We start from the raw sequence: 18464 nt of genomic DNA, 5'->3' as shown, positions 1-18464 counted from the left end.
AGTCAGGGTAATACCACCCAGTGATATCCCGGTGCCCCAGCCACTGTCTACTGTATGTGTGACTGTTAATCAACCAGTATACAACTCTAACCCCACTACCACAGATACCACAGATACATTTAAACGGAAAGCTGACGTCCTATCTTCCTGTCCTGTCTCTCCGCTCCAATCAGCCAATCCCAACGAGGAGCTGCGGTTGACCTTCCCAGTCCGGGACGGCGTGGTATTGGAACCTTTCCGGTTGGAACACAACCTCGCCGTCAGTAATCACGTCTACCACCTGCGACCGTCGGTACATCAGACCCTCATGTGGAGGTGAGATATGGAGAGACAGACACGCACACATTCGACCGTCCATTAAGTCTTTTTCTGTACCTCTACAAATGTTCTTCCTCTAATAGAATGGCCTATCCATGGCAACCATGATGTTAACATTCCCTGGACAATATTGACCAATTGCAGTCCTGAGAATGTAACCTTTTACTGCAGTGGGCTAAATCAGGCTCACACACAGTGTGGTTCTTGGTAGTCTTAAACAAATCTACTTTGAAATTAAAGTATCCACCTCAGACACAGTGTGGTTCTTGGTAGTCTTAAACAAATCTACTTTGAAACTAAAGTATCCACCTCACACACATGGTTATGGACTTAAAAAAATAAGACACCTGTACCATGTCAGATATAGAGTTGAAATGTATTCCATTTTTAGTTTGCATCCCAATATTACACAACACAGAAGACAAAGAAATATAATTAAACCGTTTGACATAGAAACACTGGATTTTAAATTTGTATTTTATTTATGAATAATGACATTATGAATAATATGAGTAACAAAGAGGGAGCCTTTGGTCATTGACTGCAGGAAAGGTCTACGGAACGTTCAACTAAGCTTATTACCAACCCTTGACCAACTGAATCAGGTGTGCTAGTGCTGGGCTGGAACAAAACTGTGCAGTCCTGGCTGGGTGTCCATGAGGAGTGGATTCAGAAAAAACATTTTGTATTTGGCTATATTGACCTCTGCCCTTTGCTCTTTGACCCCACTAGGTCAGACCTGGAGCTTCAGTTCAAGTGTTACCACCACGAGGACCGACAGATGAACACCAACTGGCCTGCCTCCGTCCAGGTCAGCACACACACACACACACACACAAACTCTCATTCATTCAGAAACACACACACACACATACTCATGCACACACATGGTCACCCGTGTACACACACACAAGCTGTCCTTCTTCCTTCCAGGTCAGTGTCAACGCCACGCCCCTGACCATCGAGCGAGGCGACAACAAGACGTCCCATAAACCCTTGCACCTGAAGCAAGTGTGCCAGCCCGGCAGAAACACCATCCAGATCACTGTCACTGCCTGCTGCTGTGTGAGTACACCATCCAAAAGAACATGCAGAACAAAGGATACAAGGGAAATGTTAAATAACATCTGGCTTAATGTTTTAAACTCTTTGTAACTACCCCTGTTGCATATAAACTTGGTTATTCAGTGGTTATTCAGTGGTTATTCAGTTGAATTTCTGTTATATGGCCGGTCAACATAGCGATGCTATGATTGGTTGAGACACCTCTGTGCTGTGATGTGTACAGAAGGTGTAGAAGCTAACACACTATAGTAGAACTACTGCTGTCTGTAGAGAATTCACTGTTCGTGACCCACTCTTTATTTAGGTCTCCATGTCTTCATGTATTTTCTCTATGTGCAGTCGCACCTGTTTGTGCTGCAGCTGGTCCACAGGCCTTCAGTCCGCTCCGTCCTGCAAGGGCTCCTGAAGAAGAGACTCCTGCCTGCAGAACACTGCATCACCAAGAGTATGTTACTATTGCTATACTGCTGTTGTAGTAGGGCATGTACCCTGTTTAACTGTAACTCTGACTCCTGCCTGCAGAACACTGCATCACCAAGAGTATGTTACTATTGCTATACTGTTGTTATACTGTTGTTGTAGAGGGCATTTACCCTGTTTAACTGTAACTCTGACTCCTGCCTGCAGAACACTGCATCACCAAGAGTATGTTACTATTGCTATACTGCTGTTGTAGTAGGGCATTTACCCTGTTTAACTGTAACTCTGACTCCTGCCTGCAGAACACTGCATCACCAAGAGTATGTTACTATTGCTATACTGCTGTTGTAGTAGGGCATTTACCCTGTTTAACTGTAACTCTGACTCCTGCCTGCAGAACACTGCATCACCAAGAGCATGTTACCATTACTATGCTGTACTATACTACAACTATAATATACTGTACTATACTACTACTTTACTACCTTTACAACACCTCCCTCCTTTCCCCTCCTCCCTCCTTTCCCCTCCCTCCTTTCCCTCCCTCCCTCCTCCCTCCTTTCCCCTCCCTCCCTCCTCCCTCCTTTCCCTTCCCTCCTTTCCCCTTCCTCCTTTCCCCTCCCTCCTTTCCCCTCCCTCCCTCCTCTCTCCTTTCCCCTCCCTCCCTCCTTTCCCCTCCTTTCCCCTCCCTCCCTCCTTTCCCCTCCCTCCAGTTAAGAGGAACTTCAGCAGCGTAGTGGCCTCATCGGGTAACACCAGTCTAAACGGGGAGGACGGCGTTGAGCAGACCGCCATCAAAGTCTCCCTCAAATGTCCAATCACCTTCAGGCGCATCCAGCTGCCTGCCAGGGGGCATGACTGCAAACACGTACAGGTAGGATGGCAGGAAAGGGTATGTTTTTTATACACACATTGCCTGTCTTATAGGGCTGCAGGTAGCCTAGCGGTTAAGACCGTTTGGACAGTAAACGAAAGGTTGCTGGTTTGAACCCCCAAGCCGTCTAAGTGAACAATCTGTCAATGTGCCCTTGAGCAAGGCACTTAACCCTAACTGTAAGTCTCTGGATAAGAGCGTCTGCTAAATGACAAACATGTAAATGGAGTATATTTTACAAAGGACACGGGTTTCCGCTGACTGTGTACCTAGACCAGGAAAGTCTAGACCAGGAAAGTCTTTATAGCACAAGTTGTTCAGTGAACCACACTGTGATGAGTAAACTTGCCTGAGACCTGAAGACTCATGTTAGCTCACAGAGCTAATGCTTTGGCTTTAGCTCAGTGGGCTAACCTGGTCTTGAAGCAATACACCTGACAGATCATACAATATTCCCCTGTTTAGGAAATACATGACTCTGATAAGTGTTTTGTCTTCCAGTGTTTTGATCTGGAGTGGTATCTGCAGCTGAACTGTGAGAGGGGGACGTGGAGGTGTCCTGTGTGCAAGTATGTGGTGACCATTTCCAAACTATGTTTTGTCAATAAAGTTATGTCTCCTCTTTGAATTAGTTAAAATAATGCCTTTCTCGCTCTCTCTCGCCCTCTCTCTCTTGCCCCCTCTCCATCTCTCTCTCCCCCTCCATCTCTCTCCATCTCTCTCCCCTCCAACTCTCGCCCCTCCTCCATCTCTCTCTCCCCCTCCATCTCTCTCCCCCTCCATCTCTCTCTCCCCCTCCATCTCTCTTTCCCCCTCCCCCTGCATCTCTCTCTCCCCCTCCATCTCTCTCTCCCCTCCATCTCTCTCTCCCCTCCATCTCTCTCTCCCCTCCATCTATCTCCCCTCCTCCATCTCTCTCTCCCCTCCTCCATCTCTCTTTCCCCCTCCCCCTCCATCTCTCACTCCCCTCCTCCATCTCTCTCTCCCCTCCTCCATCTCTCTTTCCCCCTCCCCCTCCATCTCTCTCCCCCTCCATCTCTCTCTCCCCTCCATCTCTCTCTCCCCTCCATCTCTCTCCCCTCCTCCATCTCTCTCTCCCCTCCTCCATCTCTCTCTCCCCCTCCATCTCTCTCTCCCCCTCCATCTCTCTCTCCCCTCCTCCATCTCTCTCTCCCCCTCCATCTCTCTCTCCCCCTCCATCTCTCTCTCCCCTCCATCTCTCTCTCCCCTCCATCTCTCTCCCCTCCTCCATCTCTCTCCCCTCCTCCATCTCTCTCCCCTCCTCCATCTCTCTCTCCCCCTCCATCTCTCTCTCCCCCTCCATCTCTCTCCCCTCCCATCTCCTTCCTCCACTCCTCTCTCTCGCTCCCCTTCCTCCCTCCCTCTTTCTCATCGCAGTAAAACTGCATTGTTAGAGGGTTTAGAGGTTGACCAGTACATGTGGGGAATCCTCAACGCCATCCAGAAGTATGTATTATTCTTCCTTATTACTAATAATAGTTATTATTATTAACCTCCAGTGCTTCATGTTCTTTTCCAGTATTCCCACCAGTATTTCTTTAGTGTCTAGGACCATAAATATTTCCTTCTTCAACCTACAGTGCTTCATGTTCTTTTCCAGTATTCCCAATATTACTACCATACTGGACTTTTCCACAATATCGGACTGTATAAAAATGTCCCCTTCCTTTTCCCGTAGTTCGGAGTTTGAGGAGGTGACCATTGACCCAACGTGTAGCTGGCGGCCGGTGCCCATCAAGTCTGACCTCCATATTAAAGAAGACCCTGATGGACCGCTGGCCAAACGCTTAAAGACCATGAGCCCCTCCCAGATGACCATGCCCAACGTCATGGAGATGATCGCCCAGCTGGGCCCTGGCCCCTCCCATTACCCATCAGGCCCTGCTCAGCACGGGGGAGGCGGCCCAGGGGGAAACCCAGGGGAGTACGGTGGCCCCAGAGGCCCAGGTAATGACCATTTTTAGAATTCAGATATTGCATTTACATTTTAAATGTTTGTTATTTAGTAGACACTCTTATCCAGAGCAACTACAGTCATACTAAGGTAGGTAAAACAACTTAAGAATTCTCTCCCCTTATTTGTGTTTTTCTGTGCTGCTAGGCAACAATTACCACGGCCACGGGAACTTTGACTTCCCCCACGGTAACCCCTCAGGCGGGGGAGGAGGAGGAGGTGGACTGAGAGGGGGAGGAGGATCCCCCATGAGTGACTTTATCAACCCCCCTCAGCTGTCCCACCTCCCAGACGTTCCTGGGGTTCTCCTATCCCAGGACAAGCCCCTCAGCCACGGCATCAACGACCCCGTAAGTCCCCTCCACCACCAACCACCAGGGCTCACACCAGAGTTGTTGAAAATCCTCATAGAAAAAGTCAAATACCCACATCCAAACATATCCCAGGTGCAGAGTACAAAAAGTGTCGTATGAAAGGAATAGTAATACTTGCACACCGTTGTAAATAATCTCGTATAGGTTGTTGTAATTTTGTAAGACCTGTCAAAGAAAAGCACTGATCTGGATCACGTCAGCATTGGCATTGTGCACAGCGTGTCTTGGCAGTCTTGCTCATGTCACCCTCTGTATGTCAGCTCCGAGCTTACTTTAAACCACACTCCTTTCTGTCTCTCTCTTTCTCTCCATCCCTCCTTCCCTATCTCTCTCCCTCCATATCTCTGTCTCTCTCTGTCTCCCTCCCTATCTCTCTCTCTCCTCAGATGTCTCATCCTTCCACCACTGATCAGCACCATAATTCCATGCAACAGCAGAGCGCACACGTGCCTCCTCACCCCAACAGCCAGTCGTTACATCACGGTGGCAGCCAAGCAGGGCAGTCGTTGCATCACAGCAGCCAATCGTTGCAGCCCCCTCGCCAGCAGGCCCCAACTCCCCAACAGCAGCAAGGCCAGAACAGTCGCTCGCATGGCGATATGAACTTTAACCACTCGTCCTCGGGCATCGAAGGTCAAATTAGTGGTGACATGCCTGAGCCTTCCCTAGATGTAAGTGTGACATCATTGTGACATCGTGCTTACGGATGCGAACATCATTTAAGTAGCGTTAGCATCGTCTGCTAAACCTTATCTCATTGTGAGTGCAACCCAGGATTCTTAGGACGGCCGTTCCTTAAATCCTAACCATAACCCTTACCTAACCTTAACTCTTACACATGTTACATTTCAACTTCAATGGGGTAAGGTCAAATTTGGGACATCCCAAGGATTCTGGATAGCAAGGATCCTTTTCTCATTGCCTAACTATGGTTTGATGGGAAAAGTCAACTGCTATAGTATGTTCATACCTTTAGTTGTTTAAATGGACTCTTTGGATAGAAGTGAGAAGTCTAATGACAATGCGTATCTCTTCCCTTATATCTTTCTCTCTCGCTCCATCTCTCTCACTCTCTTTCTCTCTCGCTCTCTATCCCTCTCTTTCCCTCCCTCTTCCTTTCTTTCCCTCCCTCTCTCTTTCTCTCTCTCTCTCTACAGCTGCTTCCAGAGCTGGCCAACCCAGACGAGCTCCTGTCCTATCTGGATCCTCCAGACCTCCCCTCCAACAGCAACGATGACCTCCTCTCCCTCTTCGAGAACAATTAACCTTTCACCTCCCTCACCGCTCGAGCCGAACCCAAACCTTCTCCACAGACAGACACACACACCACAGGGTGTGTCCAACCAGCTGGACTCTCCATAGAGTCCATAGACACACCATCGTCCTCATTTGGACTGGTAGTGGGGACATCGTCAAGTCACACACACACACAAACAAAGACGTGTAGGTGGCATAGGAGCAACGCTGAGGTCATCTGTCAGAACATGAGGCGATGATGAGGATGACAGGGAGTGGACACTGTGTGTGACAGAGTTTGGAAACAGGAAATGCACTCATGACCTCACTTCCTCTTCCTCACACACACTATTCCTCGTGTAAAGACTCTTTACACTGCTCCGCTGCGGAGCTCCTCCGGCCGACAACATCGACGGCCATGTCGGTTGTCTACCCCTTCAGTGATATTTTATCTCTTGTCTTTTCCAACTTAAACTGTGCAGCTAATAATCACGTTCTATGTGTATGACGTCACACAGGCCGAACTCTCTGTGTGAGCTTTTAGGGAAAAGTGTTGTAGCATTTTGTATCGTCCTTATTTCCCCCTTATACAAAAAAGGAAAAACAATACATGAATAGGGAAGAAAAGTCATCTTCTTGTCCTAGCCAGTGTTTATATCTATCCTCTTTTGACGTGTGTTCTTCCAAGCCCTGACCCCCTGAGACCACAGCCTTTAACCCCTGACCTTTGACCTACAGTGTGTTCTTATAACCTCTGACCTTTAGCTCATAGTGTGTATTTCCAACGGGACGTCCGTCATCACTGGGTACGTACCATCCAGTCTAACTGAAGCACAACCGACGGTGGGTCACACCACATGGCAGGCAGAGCCCTGGGAGGAGAGACCAAGGCCTGTGGATGAGGATCCTAACCTAGCTAGCTAGCCCACCCAGTCTACATAAGAATCAGCACTGTTATCTCTATTCAGTCTGTCTATCGCCCCCCTCCAATGTTGTTCAAGGTTCTCTTCCCTGGTGTTAAGTACAATGCCATATCAGACAGTGGGCTATGCAAAAGTAAGTTTTACAAAAACATTTATTTTGGCTTAGAATGATGGAGAAGTATGTGTGTATCTGTGTGTGTGTGTGTGTGTGTGTGTATGTGCTAGAGAAAGAGTGGGGATGAGAGTGATAGAAAAAGAGAAGTACAGAGTCCGTCCTTATTTAGTCTATCATAGAGACACAGCTAGTGTTGGAAAAGATAGTCGGCCATTCTAATAGAGCCAGATCCCTCTTTAACGTGAGACTTCCTCTGTTCTACAGGCCTGCAATTGCTCCTGTAACCATACTGTGTGGTGTTAAGAAGTGCATGTGTGCCAATGGTCTTTGTTCTAGATTAGCCAGAAACATTCTAGCCATTGCAGTTTTTTATCATGATTTTATTTGACATTTTCTTGCAAAGGAATGATTTTGGCTAATGTCCAGCTTTTTTCTTTTCATGTTTGTTTTATTTCTACTGTTCATTGGAAAATGGCATTGCGTGATGCATCACCAAAGTTACCCTACAGTTTGTAGAAGGAGTTAGCTTGGACATCTACTATAATGTAAGAATAATATGGTCTAAGGCACTGCATCTCAGTGCTAGAGGCGTCACTACAGACCCTGGTTAGATTCCAGGGTGTATCACAACCGGTCGTGATTTGGAGTATCATAGGGCGGCTCACAATTGGCCCAGCGTCTTCCGGGTTAGGGTTTGGCTGGGGTAGGCCGTCATTGTAAATAAGAATATGTTCTTAACTGACTTGCCTAGTTAAATAAAGGTTACACAATACATCAAAACCGTACACTTGGGGAGCCCATCAAAAAGTGTTCTGAACAGATGTGTGGTTGCACTGCATTTCCTATGTCTTGTTACTATTAAACTGTATTTTGTCAACTTTTGTTCAAAAGGAACCACAATGGTTTATAAAGACAATACTTTAAAATGGTTGCCATCCTGACAATATATGCTTTAAAAATGTTTGCTAATGTATTGGGGAAAAGTAGAGGAAAGTGACTTGACCCTCTATCATTTTTGTTTAAGTCAAGTCTAAATTGTAATACCCTCTGGAATTGAATGTGAGTTATTTTTTATTTTTGTGAATCCTGTTTTGTACAACACAAGATCATCATGCGTATTATTCTATCCTCGTAGCATTTTTGATATTGTTCTCCTATTTTAAGTTATTTTCTGTAATTATTCAGTGACTGTGAGAATAATCATAATTTGGTTTACTTCAGATCATGTAGGCTACTAAATTAAATTGAAGACTTCTCAATCGGTGGATATTTTTAGGACTTAAGAATGATCCCCAACGCTGGTTGAATCACCTGAATACAACTGACCCTACGATATTTTAGGCTGTCTGTCTGTCTGTGTCAATGTCTGTTTGTTGAAGACAATGCACTGCCACAGTGAGGTATTTTAACTCCCCTGCCCTGTCTATCTGTAGATCTGTGTAGACATGATGCTGAAGTCTGGTCTATCAACATTACTCTCGATACGCCTTGTCCGAGGTTCAGGCTCCACACCAAACTGTAGATGTACAGTCAATGGACACAAGTGGAGTGTGTTAGTTAGAGGGTGCAATGTATTTTCATTTAAAGAAAATGGGAGATGTGATCCCCTGCCCTCTGTTTTCTGTCACTAACATGCAGGAATAGGGTCTGGAGGGTCTCTGAGGGATGCATGTACATAGTGTAAATGACAGATAGAGATACATTAACTTACAGAAATGTAGACATTTTCGCCACACGGGGCAATGATGCGCATTGTGTATTTAGAATTTGTAAAGTTTGCATCCTCCTGTCAGAAGAGACGGTTGAATTGTGGGAAATGGAGTCTGTGTTTGATAGTCTGTACAGCCCTCTGTCTCCAACCACATGTTCATTCATGTAAGATACTTTATCTACTTCTCAAACATGGGGGTGTTGGAAAAGGAGAAAAAAAAGAAACATTTGTTTCCCTTTGTGTAAAACTTCTGTGTATTTCTCTATTACTTGTGTACTTTATAAAGGTGCTACTACAACAACATAATAAAGATAATTTTGAGGAATAAATCGGGACGTGGGAACCATGAGTGGTTCCTAGAGATTGTTGATACCAAATTTACAGTTTGTACAATTTTGGCAAATTTACAGTTTTTACACAATTAGGCAAAAAATATTACTTCCAAGGTACAATCTGAAGTGATTGGCACACCAAGTGGCAGTTGTCTTTTTTGTTTTGTACATTCTGTGTACAGTCATTTCATATTCTAAACTGGTCAGAAAAAAATGAATTGTGATTTTTAGTCTTGCAAAACTGTATGTAGTTAGATGACGTGACATCCTAATATTTATCTAATAAATATGTATTCAGATGAAACTCCTGATCTTGGTTTTCAAATACATCTTAAGTTCTAAGCCCTATGTAACTTTAACCACATTAAATGCATCATCAACCACCAGACAAAATCACAGTGGAGAATTCTGGATCTATAAAGACCCTTTATAACAATATGATAGTTATATAATAAGGCTCTCACAAACAAAACACACATTACATGCATGCACCGTTTGAAATTACCCTAAAAAGGAAGAGGCTGTTTATAACACATAGTTATTTAACTCATCAAATCAAATGTATTTAGATAGCCCTTCTTACATCAGCTGATATCTCAAAGTGCTGTACAGAAACCCAGCCTAAAACCCCAAACGGCAAGCAATGCAGGTGTAGAAGCACGGTGGCTAGGAAAAACTCTCTAGAAAGGCCAAAATGAAGAAACCTAGAGAGGAACCAGGCTATGAGGGGTGGCCAGTCCTCTTCTGGCTGTGCTGGGTGGAGATTATAACAGAACATGGCCAAGATGTTCAAATGTTCGTAAATGACCAGCAGGGTCAAATAATAATCACAGTAGTTGTCGAGGGTGAAACTGGTCAGCACCTCAGGAGTAAATGTCAGTTGGCTTTTCATAGCCGATCATTGAGAGTATCTCTACCGCTCCTGTTGTCTCTAGAGAGTTGAAACAGCAGGTCTGGGACAGGTAGCACGTCCGGTGAACAGGTAAGGCTGCAGGCAGAACAGTTGAAACTGGAGCAGCAGCACGGCCAGGTGGACTGGGGACAGCAAGGAGTCATCATGCCAGGTAGTCCTAAGGCATGGTCCTAGGGCTCAGGTCCTCTGAAAGAAAGAGAGAGAGAAAGAAAGAGCATACTTAAATTCACACAGGACACCGGATAAGACAGGAGAAGTACTCCAGATATAACAAACTGACCCTAGCCCCCGACACAAACTACTGCAGCATAAATACTGGAGGCTGAGACCGGAGGGGTCAGGAGACACTGTGGCCCCATCCGATGATACCCCCGGACAGGGCCAATCAGGCAGGATATAACCCCACCCACTTTGCCAAAGCACAGCCCCCACACCACTAAAGGGATATCTTCAACCACCAACTTACCATCCTGAGACAAGGCCGAGTATAGCCCACAAAGATCTCTGCCACGGCACAACCCAAGGGGGGGGCGCCAACCTAGACAGGAAGACCACGTCAGTGACTCAACCCACTCAAGTGACGCACCCCTCCTAGGGACGACATGAGCCCTGTATAAACTGAAGGGGGGTGAGGGGATTATCTAAATTATATAACATTGTTTTAAGGTCATACCAAGGATCATTTTGTCATTTTGAAGACCCCTTGAAGTATAAAACATTTATTTGAAATGTATCTAGCTTAAACGGATGGAATTTGATGGGGATTGTTTTGTTATGCTAACTAGATGTATATATTGGGGCTTTGATGGAGAGCGGGAATAAGACATTGACAATTACAACGAAAATACTATTTAATATTGTAGACACAGAGATGTATTAATACTTGTCATGGACTAGCAGCGGTCTAAGTCACTGCATCTCAGTGCTAGAGGCGTCACTAGACACCCTGGTTCGAATCCAGGCTGTATCACAACCGGCCGTGATTGTGTTCCATTGTGCGGCGCACATTTGGCACAGCGTCGTACGGGTTTGATCGTTGTAAGCTGTCATTGTTAATAATAATGTGTTCTTAACTGACTGCCCTAGTTAAATAAAAATACAAATCTGTTTATGTTCACAACGTCATCATTCTGAGTCGCTGTTGGGGTCTTAGAGACGTCATGTGTACACACCCCCATCCTCAGAACTTCATGTTGACAACTATGCAAAGATGTTGCAAATGAAAAATCGTATAAAATATTGCTCTTTGGCAATTGCTGCGACCAGGTTGTTTTCGTCTGGACCCGTCAAAAATCCAGTCGTGTATTTTGACATCGCAGCTGACAACGAACCTCTGGGACGAATCATTATAGAGGTAGCTTGCTAACTAACGTAGCTAGCTAGCGTAGATGCGGACCCCGTAGCCAGCTAAATCTGACATTAGCCAGCTAACGTTACCTAAGTTAGCTACACAAAATAACAGTAAAAAGGCAGATACACATACCTACATAGAATAACGCTATTTTCTGCACAAGTTGACAGTTCATTTTACGGCATGTCCAGCAGAGCTTGCTTAGCTAGTTAAAATAGTTATCTAGCTAGCTAGATAGGTAGCCATGCATAGTTGTTGAAGTAGCTAAGCCCATTCATTTGCAGTTGGTTTTAACTACAGTCACACCCCTCTTTCTGCTAAAAGCATAATGAGCTGATTGTGTTGTTGATAAGATTGCTATGGCTAGTGTGTTCAACCAAGCATGTTCATGTAGAGAAAAGGGCAAAACTAGCTTCTAGCAACAAAGGCTATTATCTAACTAGCTGGCTATCAATACATTGTTTAGCCATAGAAAACGACAGACTATAAATAATCATGGGAACCAATCAATACATTAAACCTGCTTATCTACCTAACTAACCTGACATTGTCCTTTATTGACATTTCATTACAGTTGAATGCAGCTGCTGTGCCCAAAACAGCAGGTAAACATTGATTTGTGTTCTATAGAAATAGCCAGTCAATGAGACTTACCTGGACAATGACAACAAATAAAATCCTGCACTGTATAACTTTACATTGTGTTTTACTTAGTAGTGAATTGATGTTGTTGTTTTCTGACAGAGAACTTTAGAGCACTGTGCACTGGGGAACATGGCTTTGGATACAAAGGATCAGTGTTCCACAGAGTGATTCCTGAGTTCATGTGTCAGGTACTGTATCTGTGCTTACTTTATCATAGAGCAGGGTTTCCCAAATTCGGTCCTGGGGTCTTCCATGGGTGCACATGTTCGTTTTTGCCCGAGCACTACTCACTCAGCTGATTCAAATAATCAACGCTTGATGATGAGTTAATTATTTGAATCAGTTGTGTAGTACTAGTGCAAAACCCCAAATGTGCACCCATGGAAGACCCCAAGACTGAGTTTGGGAAACCTTGTCATAGAGAAACCTCTATTTCTATGTAAACAGTCTTGTTTGGCTATCACTTTGACACTCTGTGTTCTGCTACGATTGAAATATTTTGGTCCCTCATTGAAATTGTATCTCTACTGTAGCGACCCTGTTTATAAGCTCTGATATCGACTCTGCCACTGCAGAATGTATCTCTACTGTAGCGACCCTGTTTATAAGCTCTGATATCGACTCTGCCACTGCAGAATGCTTTTGTGACACAAGCGATTGCGAACAGGACTACGGGCCAAAAGGTTGCGGGTTTGCCGACCACTCCCAGACAAGCTCACTCTCCCTGCCTGTTTCATTACACTGGTGTCAGACGTGATCGGACCCCACAGATGTGCTAGGCCGGTGATCGCGTTCCAGTAATGTGTCGTCCTGTTAAGGCTAGCCCGAGGACATGCTCTTTGAAAGGAGGGAGTAAGTGTAGTGACCCAGGGCTTTTGGCCAGAAAGTTGAGGGTTTACCGACCACTGCGGACAAGCTCACTCTCCCTGCCTGTTTCATTACACTACTATACGTGGACAGCCCTTATGAAGGTTGTATTTATTTACAATGTTGTGTGGTGGTGTTGTCTTAAAGTAAGAGCACTAACTCACTCTCTGCCCTCAGGGAGGAGATTTCACGCATCACAACGGGACGGGAGGGAAGTCCATATACGGGACCAAGTTTAAAGACGAGAACTTCAAACTGAAACACAATGGGCCAGGTATGTTAGATCACTAAACCAGCAAACTCCTCTGTCTCTGACCTCTGTTCCCTTAATCACACATTAGGGCCAAACTGAGCTGTACCGGGCTGATCTAAACTGGGCTGAGCTGTACTGGGCTAGCCTGGTTATGCATCCACCGTTGTTGTTGGATCCATGCTGGATAAATTAGGGGAAAAATGTAATAGAAGACAGTAGACAATGGTTAGTTGACCCTAGTGTGTAAAACATGCGTTGAAGAGTTGTTGTAAGGCTCTCCTCTCCACTAGATGGCGTTATTAACTACACAGACAGGTTATTTCAATACGGTACAAATGACCTACTTTTCAAGCAAGTCAACATCCCATCTAGCATACAATTTTTTTTGTTACTAAACCTTAACCCCATGTTGATAAATGGACACTTCTTCAGCTCAGGGTGTGTTCTCTTGCACAATGACAACCTGGAAATAGACCTTTACCCAATCCAGATGTGTTCTAGCTGCTGCTCAATGCCCTACAGCCAGTTACCCCACAGTGTTCCTATCGATTTATTATGTTAAAGGACTTGATTCACAGAAACAAAGTTTGGAGAAATGGAAGCCTTGATAGTCATATTGTGTGTGCATATACACTGAACGAAAATATAAACGCAACATGTAAAGTGTTTGTTTCATGAGCTGAAAAAAAAATAATCCCAGACATTTTTCATATGCACAAAAAGCTTATTTCACTCAAATGTTGTGCACAAATTTGTTAATATACCTGTTAGTGAGAATGTCTCCTTTGCCAAGATAATCTGTCCACCTGATAGGTGTGGCATATCAAGAAGCTGATTAAACTGCATGATATTTACACAGGTGCACCTTGTGCTGGGGACAATAAAAGGCCATTTTAAAATGTGCTGTTTTGTCACAAAACAGAATGCCACAGATGTCTCAGGTTTTGAGGGAGCGTGCAATTGGCACTCTGACTGCAGGAATGTCCACCAGAGCTGTTGCCAGGGAATGTATTGTTAATTTCTCTACCATAAGCTGCCTCCAATGTCGTTTTAGAGAATTTGGCAGCACGTCCAACCAGCCTCACAACCGCAGACCATGTGTAACCACGCCAGCCCTCCACATCCGGCTTCTTCACCTATGGGATCATCTGAGGGATGGTCGGGGGTGCTGAGGAGTATTTCTGTCTGTAATAGAGAAACTCAGTCTGATTAGCTGGGCCTGGCTCCCCAGTGGGTGGTTATTTTGCCCTCACAGACTCACCCATGACTGCTCTCCTTCCCAGTTATGAAAAATCCATACATTATGGCCTAATTTATTTATTTAAATGGATTGCTTTCCTTATATAAACTGTAACTCAGTAAAATCTTTGAAATTGTACAAATGACCTCGACTAACCTGTACCCCCGCACATTGACTCGGTACCGGTACCCCCGTATATAGCCTCGTTATTGTTATTTTAATGTGTTAGTTATTATTGTTTATTTTTTATTTAGTCAATATTTTCTTAACTCTATTTATTGAACTGCATTGTTGGTTTAGGGCTTGTAAGTAAGCATTTCATGGTTGTATTCGGCACATGTGACATACAATTGGATTTGATGTTGCGTTTTATATTTTTGTTCAGTATACAATTGACGATGTACATAAATTAACTGGTACTATACTGCAAGCTCTGATGTTTCCTTTGTTTTAGGTATCTTATCCATGGCAAATTCAGGGGCGAACACGAACGGTTCTCAGTTCTTCATCTGCACAGTTAAAACTGAATGGTAGGTTATGTTTTAGACACCGGTTAGACACACAGTTGTGTTTTAGAATAATTCCCATTTTAGTCAGCTTCACTGGTGACTGCACCTCTCTCTCTCCGTCTCTCTCAGGTTGAATGATAAGCATGTGGTCTTTGGTCAGGTGAAGGAGGGCATGGAGGTAGTCTTCAAGATGGAATCCTTTGGTTGTCATGACGGTGGTGTGGTAAAGAAAATCGCCATCACGGACTGTGGGGAGATCAAGTAAAACACACAGACAGACAGGTTGGAGAAGGTCACTATGGACAACGACTCTTGGAAACGTCCAATTTTGTAAAAGTTTTTTAACTCTTCTGTTTTCCTCACCCAATTAAAAAATGACAACCACAAATACACCAGCTGTCTCTCATACATGTAGTCTCTTGTCAGCTGTCTCTCATACATGTAGTCTCTTGTCAGCTGTCTCTCATACATGTAGTCTCTTGTCAGCTGTCTCTCATACATGTAGTCTCTTGTCAGCTGTCTCTCATACATGTAGTCTTTTGTCAGCTGTCTCTCATATATGTAGTCTTTTGTCAGCTGTCTGTCATACATGTAGTCTTTTGTCTGCTGTCTGTCATACATGTAGTCTTTTGTCAGCTGTCCTTTATACATGTAGTCTCTTGTCAGCTGTCTCTCATACATGTAGTCTTTTGTCAGCTGTCCTTTATACATGTAGTCTCTTGTCAGCTGTCTCTCATACATGTAGTCTCTTGTCAGCTCTGTCTCTCATACATGTAGTCTTTTGTCAGCTGTCTCTCATACATGTAGTCTTTTGTCAGCTGTCTCTCATACATGTAGTCTTTTGTCAGCTGTCTCTCATACATGTAGTCTCTTGTCAGCTGTCTCTCATACATGTAGTCTCTTGTCAGCTGTCTCTCATACATGTAGTCTCTTGTCAGCTGTCTCTCATACATGTAGTCTTTTGTCAGCTGTCTCTCATATATGTAGTCTTTTGTCAGCTGTCTGTCATACATGTAGTCTTTTGTCAGCTGTCTGTCATACATGTAGTCTTTTGTCAGCTGTCTGTCATACATGTAGTCTTTTGTCAGCTGTCCTTTATACATGTAGTCTCTTGTCAGCTGTCTCTCATACATGTAGTCTCTTGTCAGCTCTGTCTTTCATACATGTAGTCTTTTGTCAGCTGTCTCTCATACATGTAGTCTTTTGTCAGCTGTCTCTCATACATGTAGTCTCTTGTCAGCTGTCTCTCATACATGTAGTCTCTTGTCAGCTGTCTCTCATACATGTAGTCTCTTGTCAGCTGTCTCATACATGTAGTCTCTTGTCAGCTGTCTCTCATACATGTAGTCTCTTGTCAGCTGTCTCATACATGTAGTCTCTTGTCTGCTGTCTCTCATGTAGTCTCTTGTCAGCTGTCTCTCATACATGTAGTCTTTTGTCAGCTGTCTCTCATACATGTAGTCTTTTTGTCAGCTGTCTCTCATACATGTAGTCTTTTGTCAGCTGTCTCTCATACATGTAGTCTCTTGTCAGCTGTCTCTCATACATGTAGTCTATTGTCAGCTGTCTCTCATACATGTAGTCTCTTGTCAGCTGTCCCTCATACATGTAGTCAGCTGTCCCTCATACATGTAGTCAGCTGTCCGTCATACATGTAGTCTCTTGTCAGCTGTCTCATACATGTAGTCTCTTGTCAGCTGTCTCTCATACATGTAGTCTCTTGTCAGCTGTCTCTCATACATGTAGTCTCTTGTCAGCTGTCTCTCATACATGTAGTCTCTTGTCAGCTGTCTGTCATACATGTAGTCTCTTGTCACCTGTCTCATACATGTAGTCTCTTGTCACCTGTCTGTCATACATGTAGTCTTTTGTCAGCTGTCCCTCATACATCTAATCTCATTGTCTTTGGACAATGTGTTCTCCCTTCACACACACACTTACTCTATAGCATTTATACTGTCTGTACTCTTCTGACAACTTCTCATGTTCATAGCCTGTGCTTTATACATTCAAAAGTTGTTGTATGGAGAGGTTTGGACTTTGGAGTATTTCAACACTGGTACTAAGATACCTCTGAAATGGGTGCTTTTTATTCTAGATGTCACTAATATTTTTCTAAAGAAAATCATCTATAAACTATTTAAGGCATGTATGATGGACCCGACACCTATAGAATGTATAAAATAATGTTGTACATTTACTGCCAAATAAATCTATGTTTTTAGATTTTACTCTGTTGCTCAGTTTCATTGTGTCCTGCATGTCACCGTCACTAATTATTCCTGCTTTTAAGACTTCCTGATACGGATCCCATGTCTTTTTTTAGACAGCAAGACCTCCACACAACTTCCTGTCCTTCAGAGCAGGATGTGACATCATACATTTGGCTTCTATTTGTCCATGAATCCCCCTATACTGGAATATCAACTGGTTCATCTCACTTGGCTAGAAACAAAGCTGTAAAGGTCAATTTACTGGAAATAAGGTACACTTACTGGAATTAAACGCTAAGATTTCTACAGTAGAAGTGCATTGACTATTTGTGTTTTAGCTGCAGAAGTCAATCTACAGTTATACTGTATTAGTATACAGGAATCCAGTCAGTAAAGAATGCTACAATAGCTAGTAGTGAATGAGCCTTTAAAGTGTTCAGAATACAGATACAATATTTTATCAACTGTATGGTGTCAACTATTTTCTCAAAACCAGTAATGTAAAGTATGACTTAAGTAGTTTTTGTTGGGGTATCTGTACTTTACTATTTATATTTTTGACTACTTTTACTTTTATTTCACTACATTTCTAAGGAAAATAACAGACTTTTTACTCCCATACATTTTCCCTGACACCCAAAAGTACTTGTTACATTGCGACTGCTAAGGCAGAACAGCAACATGGTCCAATTCAAGCACCTATCAATATAATGTGTTGTCATTCCTTCTGCCTCTGATCTGGCGTGCTCACTAAACACAAATACAGTGTTTGTAAATGTCTGAGTGTACCCCTGACTGTCCCCAACTTTTTTTTTTTACGGGAAAATCATGCCATATGGTTTGCTTTATATAAGAAATTTGATGTACAGCTTTCACTTTTTTACTTTTACTCAAGTATGAAAATTGAGTGCCTTTTCCACCACTACATTAAGCACATTTAATACCAGATGCTTTTAGACTTTTAGTAGTATTTTACTGGGTGACTTTCACTTATACTTAAGTAATTTTCTATTGAGGTATATTTTCTCAAAGTACTTCAGTAAAAATACTTTTAAGTACTACTTACGTTGTTTTTTGGGGAATCTGTACTTTACTATTTATATCTTTGACAACTTTTACTTTTACTCCAC

At 43.6% G+C, this 18464-nt stretch overlaps 3 protein-coding genes across 10 annotated transcripts in view; 2 read left to right on the top strand and 1 right to left on the bottom strand.

Moving 5' to 3' along the window:
- LOC139412973 (zinc finger MIZ domain-containing protein 1-like) overlaps positions 1 to 6697 on the top strand; it is a 216546-nt gene extending 209849 nt beyond the window's left edge. For 5 of the 7 annotated variants that reach the window (XM_071159920.1, XM_071159903.1, XM_071159912.1 and 2 more), the window contains 11 exons: positions 105 to 315; positions 1051 to 1129; positions 1252 to 1383; positions 1723 to 1828; positions 2517 to 2677; positions 3179 to 3246; positions 4076 to 4144; positions 4377 to 4645; positions 4800 to 5002; positions 5413 to 5697; positions 6184 to 6697. In XM_071159920.1, the coding sequence (XP_071016021.1) occupies positions 105 to 315; positions 1051 to 1129; positions 1252 to 1383; positions 1723 to 1828; positions 2517 to 2677; positions 3179 to 3246; positions 4076 to 4144; positions 4377 to 4645; positions 4800 to 5002; positions 5413 to 5697; positions 6184 to 6291 (1691 nt within the window). In that variant the 3' untranslated portion in view covers positions 6292 to 6697. The remainder of the gene's footprint in view (positions 1 to 104; positions 316 to 1050; positions 1130 to 1251; positions 1384 to 1722; positions 1829 to 2516; positions 2678 to 3178; positions 3247 to 4075; positions 4145 to 4376; positions 4646 to 4799; positions 5003 to 5412; positions 5698 to 6183) is intronic. The other 2 variants (XM_071159938.1, XM_071159956.1) reach the window with 1 other exon arrangement.
- Positions 6698 to 8367: 1670 nt separating this feature from the next.
- LOC139413013 (zinc finger, CCHC domain containing 24) overlaps positions 8368 to 18464 on the bottom strand; it is a 107503-nt gene continuing 97406 nt past the window's right edge. The window contains exon 5 of the mRNA XM_071159992.1: positions 8368 to 10442. Within this exon, the coding sequence (XP_071016093.1) occupies positions 10414 to 10442 (29 nt within the window). The 3' untranslated portion in view covers positions 8368 to 10413. The remainder of the gene's footprint in view (positions 10443 to 18464) is intronic.
- Positions 11391 to 17352, top strand: LOC139413029 (peptidylprolyl isomerase Fa). Of its 2 annotated transcripts, none has more exons than XM_071160012.1 (6): positions 11391 to 11610; positions 12182 to 12212; positions 12352 to 12440; positions 13297 to 13393; positions 15067 to 15142; positions 15251 to 17352. In XM_071160012.1, exons 1-6 carry the CDS (start codon positions 11467 to 11469, stop codon positions 15384 to 15386), a joined length of 573 nt encoding a protein of 190 aa, XP_071016113.1. In that variant the 5' UTR covers positions 11391 to 11466; the 3' UTR covers positions 15387 to 17352. The 2 variants fall into 2 exon arrangements, with proteins under 2 accessions (XP_071016113.1, XP_071016121.1); XM_071160020.1 differs by having other exon boundaries at positions 11394 to 11610; positions 15282 to 17352.

This window comes from Oncorhynchus clarkii, chromosome 1 (assembly GCF_045791955.1).
Source record: "Oncorhynchus clarkii lewisi isolate Uvic-CL-2024 chromosome 1, UVic_Ocla_1.0, whole genome shotgun sequence".
Taxonomy (NCBI): Eukaryota; Metazoa; Chordata; class Actinopteri; order Salmoniformes; family Salmonidae; genus Oncorhynchus; species Oncorhynchus clarkii.
Note: the sequence above shows the minus strand (reverse complement) of the source record. Positions and strands in the feature narration are given on the sequence as shown.

Bases quoted from the DNA above. Each gene is read 5' to 3' on its own strand.
- LOC139413029 (XM_071160012.1), top strand. From the start codon at position 11,467: ATGTTGCAAATGAAAAATCGTATAAAATATTGCTCTTTGGCAATTGCT. The intron at 12,441-13,296 runs GTACTGTATCTG...CTCTGCCCTCAG, and splicing joins TTCCTGAGTTCATGTGTCAG to GGAGGAGATTTCACGCATCA. The intron at 13,394-15,066 runs GTATGTTAGATC...CCTTTGTTTTAG, and splicing joins ACTGAAACACAATGGGCCAG to GTATCTTATCCATGGCAAAT.